The sequence below is a fragment of the Lissotriton helveticus genome, chromosome 2_1 (assembly GCF_964261635.1).
Source record: "Lissotriton helveticus chromosome 2_1, aLisHel1.1, whole genome shotgun sequence".
In the NCBI taxonomy this organism is placed as follows: Eukaryota; Metazoa; Chordata; class Amphibia; order Caudata; family Salamandridae; genus Lissotriton; species Lissotriton helveticus.
Window position 1 is genome coordinate 1,950,271,752 of NC_136059.1, and position 14,620 is coordinate 1,950,286,371.

The 14,620-nt window shown below is 46.2% G+C and overlaps 1 protein-coding gene across 1 annotated transcript in view; it reads left to right on the top strand.

Moving 5' to 3' along the window:
• Positions 1–14,620, top strand: part of MMAA (metabolism of cobalamin associated A) — a 196,121-nt gene that overhangs the window by 19,409 nt on the left and 162,092 nt on the right. Inside the window, exons 2-3 of the mRNA XM_078676887.1 lie at positions 8,591–9,033; positions 11,213–11,335. Coding sequence (XP_078533013.1) covers positions 8,643–9,033; positions 11,213–11,335 — 514 coding nt within the window. The 5' untranslated portion in view covers positions 8,591–8,642. The remainder of the gene's footprint in view (positions 1–8,590; positions 9,034–11,212; positions 11,336–14,620) is intronic.

The following is a 14,620-nucleotide window of genomic DNA, read 5'->3' on the forward strand; positions in this document are numbered from 1 at the left end:
TTATTTGATTCCATGCTCCTTTCTAGACTCTTTGTGATGGTGACGGAATAGTGTAATGTTGAATTACTGCCTACAGAGTAGTCTTTGTTACATTTTGGCCGCTGCTACTTTGAATTTGTGTAATAGTGGTACTTGGAGATAGCGTTTAGAATCTTATAATTCTAAATAATCTCAGTAACACACTGCCACACTATCCTCCTTGCCCCGATGTTCCAAAAATAAGACAGAGTATTTAAAAAACAATCTGTGTTGCCTCAACATTTGAGGTTATTAGACAGGATGCAGCGATGGGGATATCTGAGGAGCCCAGAAGAAGAGTGGGACCCTGAGAAGAACTACCTAATGTTGCCTAAAATGTATACTGTATTTACATCTGCTCACCACAGTAAGTAATTCCCTGAAACCAAAGCTGATGTTTCTAATATGATGAGTTCTGGGTAGCATCTCCTAACATTAGGGGATGCCCCCGCCCCCCCAATCCCCGAGCAACAGCTGAATGAGGACCCAATCAAGGGTTCGAAGGTTGATGCATTGTTCGAGGTACAAAGAATATCACTTTTAACCTTGGAGTTGTGGTGTAGAAGATATTTAATTCCAACTTCAATATTCATCTTGTAAATCGGACACAGTAATCATCAATTGTGATGAATTTCATTCACAGTTTCAAACATATCTCCGGATGCATTTCGGGCATTGGAGCGCCTTTCGTCAGGGGAAAATATCAAAGGAGGAAACATATGCAAAAATAACATGAGGACACCACTCATGGGCTGTATTGAAATCGTCACCATATTAAAGAAGTGTCAGTGATGCAAGCAAATTTCACAGGTAGTACATGAACTTCACATGTTGATATAAAAACGATGAGCCAAATGTGTAAAGTTGATGAGGAACATGAAAAAGCTTGGCTCGGGGGGCATAATAAATGGAAAACAACGCTGACGTGTAAAACAGAGACGGTCTCTCCATTAGTGGAAATGTGAGTGCCAGGTGCCTGAATGTGAGTGCCAGGTGCCTGAACAAATGGAGTGGGTAAACAGGTTTGGATAACGGCGTGATATTGAGATGTGAGGAAATCCTATTGTAAGCGTAACATGCGAGGGCTTGCTCCAGTGTTGTTGCAAACAATCTGGTACGCTAAGGTGGGATGGTGCAATGCTGAACCATGGTGTAGAATCACCGCGAGGCCGTCGTGACCGGCGTTTCGTTAAACTAAGTGCGAGCGTGATCCCCCATCGTCCCGACAGGTGTCAGAAATGTGCACTTACTTTTCTGCCTGTCCGGAAAAGCTGCGTGTTGGTGTCAGTGCGTGAAAAACATGCGACGTCAATCTCACGGCTTCAAGTGCTGATGTGCCTACAAACAAAGAGAGGACTAGAAATCTAACCGAATAAACCGAAAGAGCGGGCGCCATGTTAAAATGGTTAAACTGTTGGACAAACAGAAATACTAATGGTAATGGATAAAGGTGAAAAACAACTGCGAATGAGTGATGGTGCAACATAAGAATCGATCACTACTAGTCAGAAACAACCACGGCATTAAACGGAAAAGTGAGCTCATGAAAATCAATAAGACTGCATACCCAGTGCCAGAAGGGTGTATACAATATCAACAATACAATGTCCATTATTTGCATCTTAATGAAAGGAACTTAAAACACAAACAAATGAAAAAATAAATGATGAAACAAAAAAAGTTTTTTTAGTCTTGTTGCTGAACGAAGAGTTATCGAACATCTAGTCAATATAGAGGGTGACTTCATTACAAATAGAATTCCATTCGGTCATTTAACCCATCTGGTTTCATTGACTTCAGGAACTTTATCCAATAGTTCTCTCTATGCAAAAGCTATTTATTGTTGTCCCTTCCTTCTGTTCTGAGAAATTTTAATAATTGGCTGATGTCGTGTTGGCGGTCCATAAAGTGTGATCCAACAACTGATTTGCGGTTCTTTGTTCTAATGTTACTTTTGTGCTCGTGTATTCTGGTTTTTATTTTCCTTTCTGTCTTCCTAACGTGAACCAGGTCACAAGGGCACTTAACCTCATGCGTGCGGGCGGAATTCCGCTCGTACGCTGAGATTTTTTAAATCGCACTTTACGTGACGAGCTGGGCTCGTCATCAGCGTGCGAGGAGGCTACGCCATGACGAGCCCAGCTCGTCATCAGCGTCGAAGGGGTTAAGTAGGTAAACAACATTAGAGGTATCACAGCTGCATTGACTTTTAATTTGATCTTGGTGCCTTTAATGGGATAATTTATGGTGGCACCCTTGATAATGTTGGGACAGTTGCTGCAATTGTGACATGATACTGTTCCCTTAAAGCTGCTCTGAGTGTTATCGGTGGGCTGCTTGGGAATTATTTCTTTGAGATTCATGCCTCTTGTGTATGCAAAGATCAGGGGCTCTTTGAAGACATCTCCGAAGTCAGGTTCAAGAACGATGATTGACCAATTAATTTTTCTTTTTTAAATCTTTTTTATTAACATTGCTCACAGACTAGCAAAATACAAAGAAGTGGTCAATTAGCTTGAAATACTTATTGATTCATTGTACATTCAAGGGTAAATCAGACAGTGTCAGAATATCACCACCCATATCTCTCCTCACCCGCTCCCCCCCGTGTTCCTCGGTACGTCCGCCAGGGACCCCAGATCTTCCTCCATTTCTTCACATACCCCCTGGCCTTGTAGACCGTCTCCTCCGCCCTCTGACACCAGTCTAAATCCCGCCGCCACTGGTCCTATTGTGGGGCCTCCTGCGCCCCCCAACCCCTGGCTATGTTTCTTTTTGCCATCCCGGCCGCCAAGGCCAGCCAGATCTCATTATACCTAGACCAGTCCGTCGGGCCTTTGATCATTAATAAAAACCATCTTGGTTCCACCGGGACTGACGATCCCACGACTATCTCCATAGTGTGAGCCACCCTGGTCCAGAAAGGAACCACATTCGGACAATCCCAAAGAATATTGTAGAAAGTTCCCTCTTCCTGGCAACCCCTCGCACACAGAGGAGACTGGCTCCTGCCCCACGAGAACAGTTGTGTGCGCGGGTAGTACACCCGGTTAAAATTTTTAAATTGGACCAGCCGGACCCGCACCGCTATTTCACGTGGGCTCTGCAGGACGTCCTGCCAGTCATCTTCTAGGCTACCTCTATATTCTTCCCATTTCGCTCGCAGAGACAGCAGGGGGTCATAGTAGGTAGTTGCCGTGGACTTCTCTAAGATGGGGTCAAGCAGGAGTCTGTCCTCCATTGGTGAGTACTCCGGAATTGAAGTCTCTAATGGGATATAGGTGCGTAGAGCATGTGAAAGACGCAAGTAGTGGTAGTGTTGTGAGTCATGCATTTGGTATTCCTTTTTTAAGTGATCGAAGGACCTAGGCCCAGACATCCCCAAGGTAGTCGATTCCAATCAACTTCCAGGCCTTGAAGCCGGTGAGCCTCTTCACCTCTGTCAACTGGTCCCCAAACCAGAGCGGGGTCCTGCCAGTTCTAGTATCTGTCCATCCCAGGATTTTATTGGCCTCTCTCCAGCACTGCACCACCACCCCTGTGTGCGAAGGCAAGTCCCTCCGATTCTTTTGTGAGTATAGAAGAGGTTCGCAGTTACCTTCCGGCATGGCGTACTTATCCACCCTACAGGCTGGCTCCTAGGCCGCCACGTGGACCCAGTCATTAATGACCTGGAGCTGAGACGCCCAATAGTACAACCGAACATCCAGTAGGGCGAGCCCTCCATCGTACACCCCCCTCGTGAGTTTACTCAGCGCGATTCTCGGGTTACCCCCGTCCCAGAGCAGCGTCCGCAGGGCCTGGGATATATGCCGGAACACCCCGTCTGGCACTGGATATGGCGAGTTCTGTAGGATATAAAGGAGGCGCAGCAACGCCAACATTTTGAAGAGCGCAGCGCGCCCCATCAGCGTGAGAGGTAAGGACCGCCAGTGAGCGACATCTGACGCTAACCGTGCCAGGTGCGGCTCCAGATTTTTGGTAAAGAACTCCGCCCTGTCTCTAGTGATATGCACCCCGAGGTATTTAATTCCCTCAGTGACTACCAAGGACGGGTATCGCGACGGTACCCTGGGAGGCCCAGAGAGAGGGTATATCAAGGATTTGGTCCAATTAATCCTCTAGCCGGAATAACTTCCAAATAACTCGAAGAGGTGGAGCGACTGCGCCATTGAATGGTAGGGTCTGGCCATGTAGAGGTCTATATCGTCAGTGTATAAAGATATACGCTCCTCCCACTCATCCATGAGCGCCAAGCCCCAGAATGACCGATCTCTTCTAATCCAATGAACCAAGGGCTCTAGTGCCAGGGCAAATAGGAGAGGGGATAAAGGGCACCCCTGCCTTGTACCACGCTGCAGGGAGAACACACGAGACGTAACTCAGTTCACTCTCACCCTTACCACTGGCTTTTCATACAACAAACGCACCCAGCTACAAAAAACCGTCCCAAAGCCCAGGCGTTGCAGGACCATGAATAAATATGGCCATTCAAAGCTGTCGAAGGCCACTGAGGCGTCCAGTGCCATCAATGCCATTTGGGTGTTGCCCATGTCCTCAGTCATATACAACACCCCATAGAGCCGCCGCAGGTTATGCCGCGTACTCTTGTGGGGAATGAATCCTGACTGGTCAACATGTATCAAATCAGGCAGGACTGTGAGCAGACTTGTCGCCAAGGCTTTGGCCAAGACCTTGGCCTCCACGTTGATGAGTGAGATGGGTCGGTATGATGATCATTGGTCCGCCGGTTTCCCTGCCTTATGGATGACCACAATCGTGGCCTCCCGCTGGTCCGGCAGGAGCATCCCCACTTGCCTTGCCTCCAGTGACATGCGTCTCATGGGATCTGTCACGACATTGGCCTGTCGTTTGTTTATTTCTACTCGGAGCCCGTTAGGCCCATGCGCCTTCCCAGCCTGAAGCGCGTTAAGGTCTTCACCCAATTCCAGGACCGTGAGGTCCGCCTCTAGGCTGTCAGCCTGCTTCTGAGACAGCGTGGGAAGCGCAAAGTCACGAAGGAACTCTTCACAGTCAGATTCAGATCTGGTGCATACCGGGGTGTACACCGCCTCATAGTAGGACGCGAATGCCTCCGCTATATCGACTCCCGCCGATACCAAGGTTCCAGCCTCGTTCCTCACTTTCGCGACCCAGGAACGCTCCCGATCCCTACGTTCCAGCCAGGCTAGCAGTTTCATACTTTTATCCCCGGCATCGTAAATCCGGTGTTGCACGGCTAGGGAGTAGGCCCGCGCCTCACCCTCCGCCTACGAGCGAAGTTCCCGCTGCTTGAGGGCAAGCTCGTGACTGTGCCTCGCCAATGGGGCCCTCCACACCTCCTGTTCCAACGCCTCCACCTCCCTCTCCAACTGCGCCACCTGGAGTGCCTCTTCCTTCTTTGGCGCACCAGCGCCTGGACTTGACCCCTCAAAACGGCCTTCAATGCTTCCCATATGGTGAACTGACAATCGACCGAGCCCCAGTTTTAGTCGAAGTGCAATTGGGAGCCCTCCCTCAACTTGTCTACTATGGAATCGTCTTTGAGGCGCCATGGCTCTATCCGCAGGAAGGTCGCCCTTGCTGTTACCGCCCCTTTGAGAGAGACACCCACCGGCGAATGATCAAATATTCCCCGGGCCATAATGCAGGAGTCTACAAAGTCACCTAATTGGTCCACCCTGGCCAAGATATGGTCTATTCTGGAGAAGGACCCATGTCGAGCAGAGTAAAAAGTGTATTGCCTCTGTGTGGGGTGATGTGCTCGCCATATGTCGCAAAGGCCCAGCACTGAGGTAAAACTTCGCAAACCAGCCTCCCCCCTATGGCCCTGCCTCTCCCCTGAGCGGTCCAGATCTGTATCCAAAACCGCGTTAGTGTCTCCCCTCAATATCAGAGTGCCCCACGGAAGATCCCCCACCTGGGACCCAAGCTCCGTGTATGTTGGGGCATTCAACCCAGGTGGAATATAGCAGGAGCTAACCGCTAACGTGCGACCCTCCCATTTGGCCGCAGCTGCCACTAAGCAACCCTAGTCCTCCTCCCACTTACCAGTCCCAATCAATGGAAGCGCTGCTGCGTTCAATGCCACCAGTCCCCTTGCAGTGCTTCTGGCTATTCAATTGGAGCACACACCCGGCAGCTCACTGTCTGTCGCAGGCCTAGGCCTGCATGCTGGTTCCGGACCTGATCTGGGCCAATGATGTCAGAGGGGAGCTTCTTTTATGCAGCAGTGGCCCCCCCCCCTCGTCCAGGGGGTCAGACGCCAAATGCCCACAGGATTGCTGGCCAGTGTCCTCTCAAAGATGCCCCAGTCTCCCCTGGCGCCTCACTCGGGACCCCGTGGGCGCACCCGCGATCTCTGTGCAACCGCCACTGCCGCCCGCAGGGGATCCGGCAATGACAGCTCCTCCTCACAGTCCAGGCCAAACTTCTTTGGGTCCCCTGCCCGTCAGCTCAACCCTGAGCCGGTCCCTGCAGGTCCACATTCACCGCGGGCCGCACCGCCGCCATCACCAGTTCGGGGCCAGTCCTGTCCGCACCTCCACAGCTGCCGCCCCGCCGTCCCTCGTGCTCCTCCAACTCGCCTGTCCCCAGGCCCGTTAGGCCACGCACTGACCTGTTCCCGCCAGGGGATCGCTGTCTGCTCCCCCAGCAGCGCCGACCGCTACCGCTGAGTCCCGCTCCTGGGTCCAGCCTGCCACCACTCCTCCGTGCCCACTTGGACCCCCGCCTTACGGATCGGGACGGGCTACACAGCCGACCTGCACTTTTCCGGGGTCTCACCTCCAGGCAGGGAAGAACCCTCAACAGCCGCAGTCTGTCAGATAGCAGCAGCACACGTCAGCCGCCGCCCGCCAATAGCCCTGCCAGGACACCTTCAGGTGGCGGGCTTCACGGATTGTTCCTGGCGGCGGCTTGCGCCATTTTGTCGCAACCTCCCTCGCAGGCCAGGACCCTGGATCCACGGCTCGGGCCGCCGTCTGTCGCCCGGTTCAGCCCGAAAGCCCTTCACAGTCTCCCTGTAGTGTTCGGGGGTGGCAGGCCCTGCTCCGATGGCGGCAGAATCCTTAATCACTGGACTCGGCGGCGGCAGGCCCCATTTCCTTCCCGACTGACTCACCGCCCGGCCCCAGATCAATTGCCTCTAAATTCCACTGATTATAGAGTGGTAGGGCCGCAAAGCCATCTATCGTCTCTCCTCCGCCTCCACATGTGGTGAGTGTCTCTCAAAGCTCGGATGATGCCTGATGGTGGGTGTATTTGGTGATTCTGCTAGAGCAGCTCCTTTAGTGTGTGGCCATCTTCGTTGGCTGCCGGCCACGCCCCCCCGACCAATGATTTTTGATGTATTTCTTATAGCTTCTGCTCATGGTGGAAAACTTGGAAACAACTACACAACGCTTGTGCTCTGATTTTTTGGAAATGAAAAATAACTCCATGTAAGCCTTGTTTGCGCAGCAAACTTTTGCTTGTTCGAGAACATTGTTGGGATAGCCTCTTAGGCTGAATCAGTTAAGCATGTCCTCAGTTTGTTGTTGGTAATTGATGGGATCAGAAACAATCTCTTACACTCTCAAGAGTTGAGAGTATGGAAGATGATTCTTCAGAGCATTGGGGTGTAAACTAGAATAGTATAATGTGTTGTTTCTGTCAGTACTTTTGCGGTAGATGTTGGTCTTCAAGTTGTTGGGAGATCTGTTTATGAGTACATCTAGAAACGCAATTGATTGTGAGTGCACTTCATAGGAGAATTGAATTCTGTTGTTTATTCTGTTTAAAGCATCCAACGCATGGATCAAGCTTTCATGTGTACCTTTCCATACAATAAAGATGTCATCAATGTACCCGAGAAATTTCAATGCATGATTCTGCCAGATGGTGGTATTGAGGATGTTGGTCATTTTGCCCCCTAATGTTAGGAGACGCAACCCTTAATTCAACCATCTCACACTCACTGATTGGAGAGTGATACCCCTGAGGCACGCGACAACTGATCAATCTCAAACCACAACAAATCGCTGTGCGAGTTCTACATTCACCCGTTTTCTAATATGATAAGGCCATTACGTTGGTGGCTATCAACTATGCTTGTTATTTTGTATCCCGTTTTCCATTCAATTTCCCCTGTTTCCGGTAATGCGCTCATGGATCAGATGCATGTTAATTCATTGCAATTCAATAATTGAATTTCTATTACTTGATGTCATCCATTTAGCACATAATTGTTTTGAAAGGATGCTCTTCTATAGGTGTAATTAATTTCATTTTGAAAAGATTTCAGTATTTCCAATTATTGATAAAAATCTTTCTCGGCTGGAACTGTCTCCTGTACAATTTTATATAATTTGCATGTTAAATCAAATATAGTTTCCCTAAAACATATTAATAACATTTGTTTGTAGCAAACAAAAGCTGCCCAAAAATGTGCTACAAGCCTGATAACCTAAATACTTTCGGTCTTTGGTGTCCTTTATCTCATTTTATTATAGTAAAAGTAAATCATTTGTTTACTATGTAGTGTTTGTTGCAGTTGTAAAAACAACTAATCATTTTCTGTTTTATCACACAGGAATGCCACCTTACCTGCTTTGGCTATATCTCGTAGGCTGAATCCAGCAAAAATGAGCAGGACATTGGCGCTACGGATGGTCTCATTTACCTCCCTCGCTAGATCTCAGCCAAGACCACTGTACAGAAGGATTTGTTGGATTTCTCCTTTACCCCATACATCATTTAAAGTCTTCCTTATCTACCCATTACGTCAGATGTGTTGGACAGCATGGAGGTCCTCAACAGAGGCGGGCTTAACAAACAAGGAGCAAAGTCAGCTCAGTAAAATGTACCAGGGCCTAATTCAAGGAGATAGGGCCTGCTTGGCAGAGGCCATTACACTTGTAGAGTCAACCCATAACCGGAAAAAAGAGATGGCCCAAGTGCTCCTTCAGAAGGTATTAGCTTACCACAGAGAGCAAGAACAATTAAAAAATGGAAAGCCTCTAGCCTTTAGAGTGGGTCAGTTCTTTTTCTTGTCCGTCAATATGTTTGGATTATCTTTATATTTGTTCATCTATTCAAGCCAAATTAATCGGTGTTCCTTTTTGTGTTATATGTTGCTCACAGTTAACAGAATTTGCTTTGAAATCCAGCATGTCATGCTGAATCTGTCTGTTTGCCTCTGTTGGCAGTAAGAGGCCTTCTAAACAGAGAGCAGAAATTAATTTTCTATCCAGGATTTCATTTTGGAAATGGGTTAAGTAAAGTGGTTGAATTAGCCAAAGATGAAAGGAGAAACGAGTTTTGTCTACATTTTTGCTGTTCCATAAATGAAACTCTAACAATAATTCTATATAATATAATAGAAGATTTCCGTTCCATGGAAGCAACAAACTGTTGTTTGTAGTGCTTGTGCAAGTTAACACAGTTTGTGCAGTAAAGAAAGTTGATTTACAACCGGTGCAGTGTCATCAGGTAGATTTGCAAGTCGAGGATAATTTATTGTTGGTGGTCTAAAGCAAATTGGTAGTGGATTCATATTAAACATTACAAAATCCTACGGTTGGGTTCATTCTGCCTGAGGTTTACCAAAGAAAATTATGACTATTTTTCTAGAACTCCTTGGGTTTTTGAGACCACCTGGGCCATTACTGTGGCGTGCACTATGCAAAGATTATCTTTGTGCTGTCTCGGAACGGAGTCGTAAAGCCAGATTGAGTTTGCACATATGTAATAGGTAGTGTCTTCCAATAACTATAAACGTGCCAGAAGCTGTTTGATGGCACAACTGATTTTGCTCCATTCGAGTTTGCTGTATAATCATCATCAAAGTAGAGTTATTTCTGTAATTCTATATTTTGTATATGCAAAAGCAGGCAATTTGTCTTGTATACAGTTCATCCACAAAGTTTATAATAAGTGACAAAAACAAACCGTTGTATAATGTCAAGAAAGAAAAACCATCAATAGACCATACTGTCTGAGCTCCAATAAATGAGGGGGTGACATTTCAGTAAAGTATAGCAAAACATTACACCTGTTCAATGAACTATGTGCAGTCCTACAGAAAAATAGAAAATAAGTTATGTAAAATAGATAGGGCGCGATGTACAACCCTACCAATTTGCTAGTCGCAAATTGGGTCATTTTGCGACTTGAAATATGCGACTTACAAATAGGAATGTACAACAGTGTCTCAGACACTGTTTGTGATTCCTAAACGGGTCGCTAATTGCCTGCCTCATTAATGTTCATGAGGCAGGTGCAATTTGCGTCCCCATTAGGAATGACAAGCACTCCCCGGGATGGTGGCCTGCTGGGGACAGTAGACCACCATGTCTGTGACTGCTTTTTAAATAAAGCAGTTTTAAAAAAATGCAGTTCATTTTCCTTAAAGGAAAATGGGATGCATTCAAAAGAAGAAAAATTAACCGTTACTGTTTCATTTTTTAAGAGTAGGCTGTGATCCATGGGACTCCTTCACCTTTGCGAATGGCTTACCACCTACTTGAAATAGCTGGTAAACTGCGAGTGTTTTGCAACCTAAAGTGCGGTCGCAAAACAATGGTACATACCATTGGGATTCGCTATTGGGAAAGGATGCCCTTGGCACACTCCTTCATCATAGTGAGTCGCAAATCCTATTTTGCAAGTTGGTAATAGGTTACCCACTTACAAAATAGGGTTTGTACATGGACCAGACCTAGTTTGTGGTTGCAAACGGGCCGGTTTCTCACTTGGGACCACAAAAAACGGTCATACTTTTGACCCTTATTACCTTAGCTTGGCTTCAGTACTGATCATATCATGTAGGAAGTCATGTGTCAAAGCAGTCCCTTTGGAAAATCATGGCATGCTTTGTGATTTATTTTATTACAATCTTTTGTCTACCTCTGAATTGAAAAATTACATTTGGGTGAAATTATGGGCCATTTCTGCTTCTCTGTTTCAGTTCCTTTGAGGCTTAGTACCGAGACGCTCACAAAAACGAGTGCCTGCCATGGCATCATGACGCACGTGCACACTTCATGGCACTTTTTTATTTTGCCAAAAGCATTCTTAACCAATGCTGTACAGCATCAGCAAAATCTATTGGCAAAGCAAATATGTCCAAAAGGCGAGACCTATTGGATTTGCCAGTGCTTGAGTTCCTTGTATTGTGTTCTTTTCCAGTGATCATGTTGTTCTTGTGTCCTAGGACTTTCAGGTCCTCCTGGTGCTGGAAAATCTACATTTATAGAATCCGTTGGAAAGATGCTGACCAAGAATGGGCACAAAGTGTCTGTGCTTGCGGTGGATCCTTCCTCGAGTACAAGTGGTGGTGAGTGTAACTTTAAACTCTATTCACAAACACATTGGTAATACTGGTAACATACTACAATAAGTTGTTCACAAACCAATGTGCGGAAGTCTGTGGATACGTAGATATACTTGTAAGTGGTAAATGAGAGCGGGGCAAGGTGTAATAGCTAGAAAATAGGGATTATTACAACAAAAGGTTATGGAAGGGTTAAGGGAGGAGAAAGGAGATATTAAATGAGTGCTAGGGAGAGGTTTAGGGAGGGGCATGCACCCATCCACAAAAGACTAAGGGCCTGATTTTAAGTTTGACTGTAAAGTCGATGCAGTGCTGTAACTGGGGGTGCAGAAAGACGCGAGGGGGTGCATACATGGGGGCACATGGTGTGCCCCCATGTATGCACCCCCTCGCATCGAGGCACTAGAGTGTCCTGTAGAGCCTCCTAAGTTTCCTCACTGCCACCCTTATCATGGCGGCCTCACCACCGTGAAAACGAGGACTGAGAGGAAACTCATAATATGCTTGAAGGCGCCGCAACAGCATTACCAAGCATATTGTGGCCTCAGTCCGCTGAGAGATCACTGATCTGCAGTGGTCCAATGGCGAGCAGACTGCCAAACTCAGAATATGGCTGTTAGACCGCCAGGGTGCAACGCCACCGCCAACCTCTGAATCAGCCCCTAAGCGTATTCCTATTCACAATCTGCACGTCTATAGGTTCTTCAGCTAAAAAGGACCCATATCAGTAGTAAAAATACTCCAGCACCACATATTGGTATATACCAATATGGAGTATACTACGCATTGAACCTGCATCAGATTGTCCCCAATCCGACACACATCGCTGGACATATCCTAGATGTCATTTTTGCTAATACTGAACTAGTTACCTTTCAAACTATAACTCCAGTCACATGGTCAGACCACCACTTGCTTGCTTTCCAACATAAAACAACACTAAGCAACTCACCTAAAACTACCTTACATCCATCCACCTATCGGCCGTGGAACAAACTCAATTTGGAACACTTAGAAACACAACTAACATCCAGTATAAATCTGGAAACCATAAATTCTGTTCAGAATCTATACGAGTGGCTACAGGAAGCTTTTGACATCCTGATACCACTCAAAACCACACAACAGAACAAAAGGAAAAAAGCGCCTTGGAGAAACATAGAAATAAAAAACATAAAACAACAAATTAGAAAGCTGCAACGTACCTGGCTCAAAACAAACGCCAAACAAGACAAACTTCACCTACAAAAAATTAACAGATTATATAAGTCGGCTATCAAAAAAGCTAAAAAAAGGTACTATTCAGACAGAATTTAAAACGCTAAATGTGCAAATAAAGAATTCTATAAAATGCTCAATGAATTTCGAAAACCAAATTGCCTAGAAGGAACTCATCCTGTTACTCAAGATTTCACAGACAAACTGGCATATCATTACAAGGACAAAGCAGACACGTTGGACTCGTACTTACAACAGAAACAAAGCACTAGCACTAACCCTTGTACAAAACCACTATCCAAGAATGCTCTAATCAAGCCTCTCCGTTCCTTCCAACACATCTCACACGATAAATTTATGGACCTGGTCAAAGCAAGCAGGCCTGCCGGCAGCCCTTCTGACCCCTGTCCGCCACAAACTTTCAAGACAATTCTTTTATCAACCTCTGCTGCCATTCCAGTAAGAAGAATCATCAACGATTCCTTAACTACTGGAATATTTCCAGAAGAACTCAAAAAGTTATACATACGCCCTTTACTGAAGAAAACAAACTTGGACCCGCTGAACCCCGAAAACTACAGCCCCATTACAAATGGACCTTTCCTGGGCAAACTGATAGAAAGAGCAGCGTTCGCCCAGATGTCCCAATTCATTGAAGAGAATGGCATACTTTCAGATTTCCAAACAGGATTCCTTCCGGGAAGAGGCACTGAATCTTCCCTCCTTGCCATCTGGGATGACCTAAAGAATACAGTTGACCGCAACGGGGTTGCTGCGCTACTCCTCTTGGACCTCTCAGCAGCCTTTGACATGGTTGACCATGACTCTCTGAAACAAAGACTTTATGAAGCCGGCATAGAGGGAACTGCTCTAGACTGGATCGCGTCCTACCTTCGAAACAGAACTAATGTCATCCACACCCCACCTTTCTCGTCCAAACCGTACTCCACAAAAGCAGGGGTCCCTCAAGGTTCTATCATCTCGCCCATGCTTTTCAACATCTACATGAAGTCTTTACCAGTACTGATCAATAAATTTCACCTCACGTGCTGCAACTATGCAGATGACACGCAAATACTCCTTCAACTGGAATGCCCCAAAGACATTAGAAAATCACAAATTTTCAGCTGTCTCAGAGCCGTGGATCAATGGATGACTTGGAGCCATCTCTAATTGAATGCTTCAAAAACTGAAATACTCACGTGTGGCGATTGGAAAAATTACAACCCGCTTGCCGCATGGCCTGATGAACTGGGATCACTGCCTAAAGTATCGAAGGAAGTAAGAAACCTCGGAATGACCATGGACTCCAAGCTGTCGATGAATGTCCAAGTAAATAAACTAGCAAGATAAAGCTTTGCTACTATAAAAACGCTGCGACGAATTTTCCCTCATTTGGGATTTCCACACAAGGTCCAAGCTACCATCTCCCTTGTTCTATCCAAACTCGATTACGCCAATAGCTCTACCACGGATCACCTTTAACGACCATGAAAAGACTACAACGGATTCAGAACTCGGCTGCCAGACTACTCTTGCATATCAAACCACGAGACCACATCTCCCCTGCCTTTAAAGCCCTGCATTGGTTACCGGTTGCCAGAAGATCCACGTTCAAGCTGCTTTGTATTACCCACAAAGCAATACATGGAATAGGACCACTCTTCATCAGGAATAAAATCACCAAACACATTCAACAAAGGAACCTATGCTCTAAAGGAGCATCTCGCCTCAAAATCCCACCATACAAGAAAAAAACAATGGGTGGCACATCCTTCTCTGTTCAAGCAGCCAAACTATGGAACTCTTTACCCCCCAACATAAGATCCACCGACAACCACCTTATCTTCAGAAAACTACTCAAGATCTGGCTCTTCCCCACATAAGCACCATACGGAAATAGAAATTTACAGCATATCCCTCTGTATATAAGCATTTGTTTTCACTATAGATATGTATCTATCTTTGTGTATTACTTTATAAAACATGTAAAACAATTATGTTGTTAAGAGAAGAAAAAAAAATAATAATAATCATCAATAAATAAAAATCATTTTTGGTCTACATGTA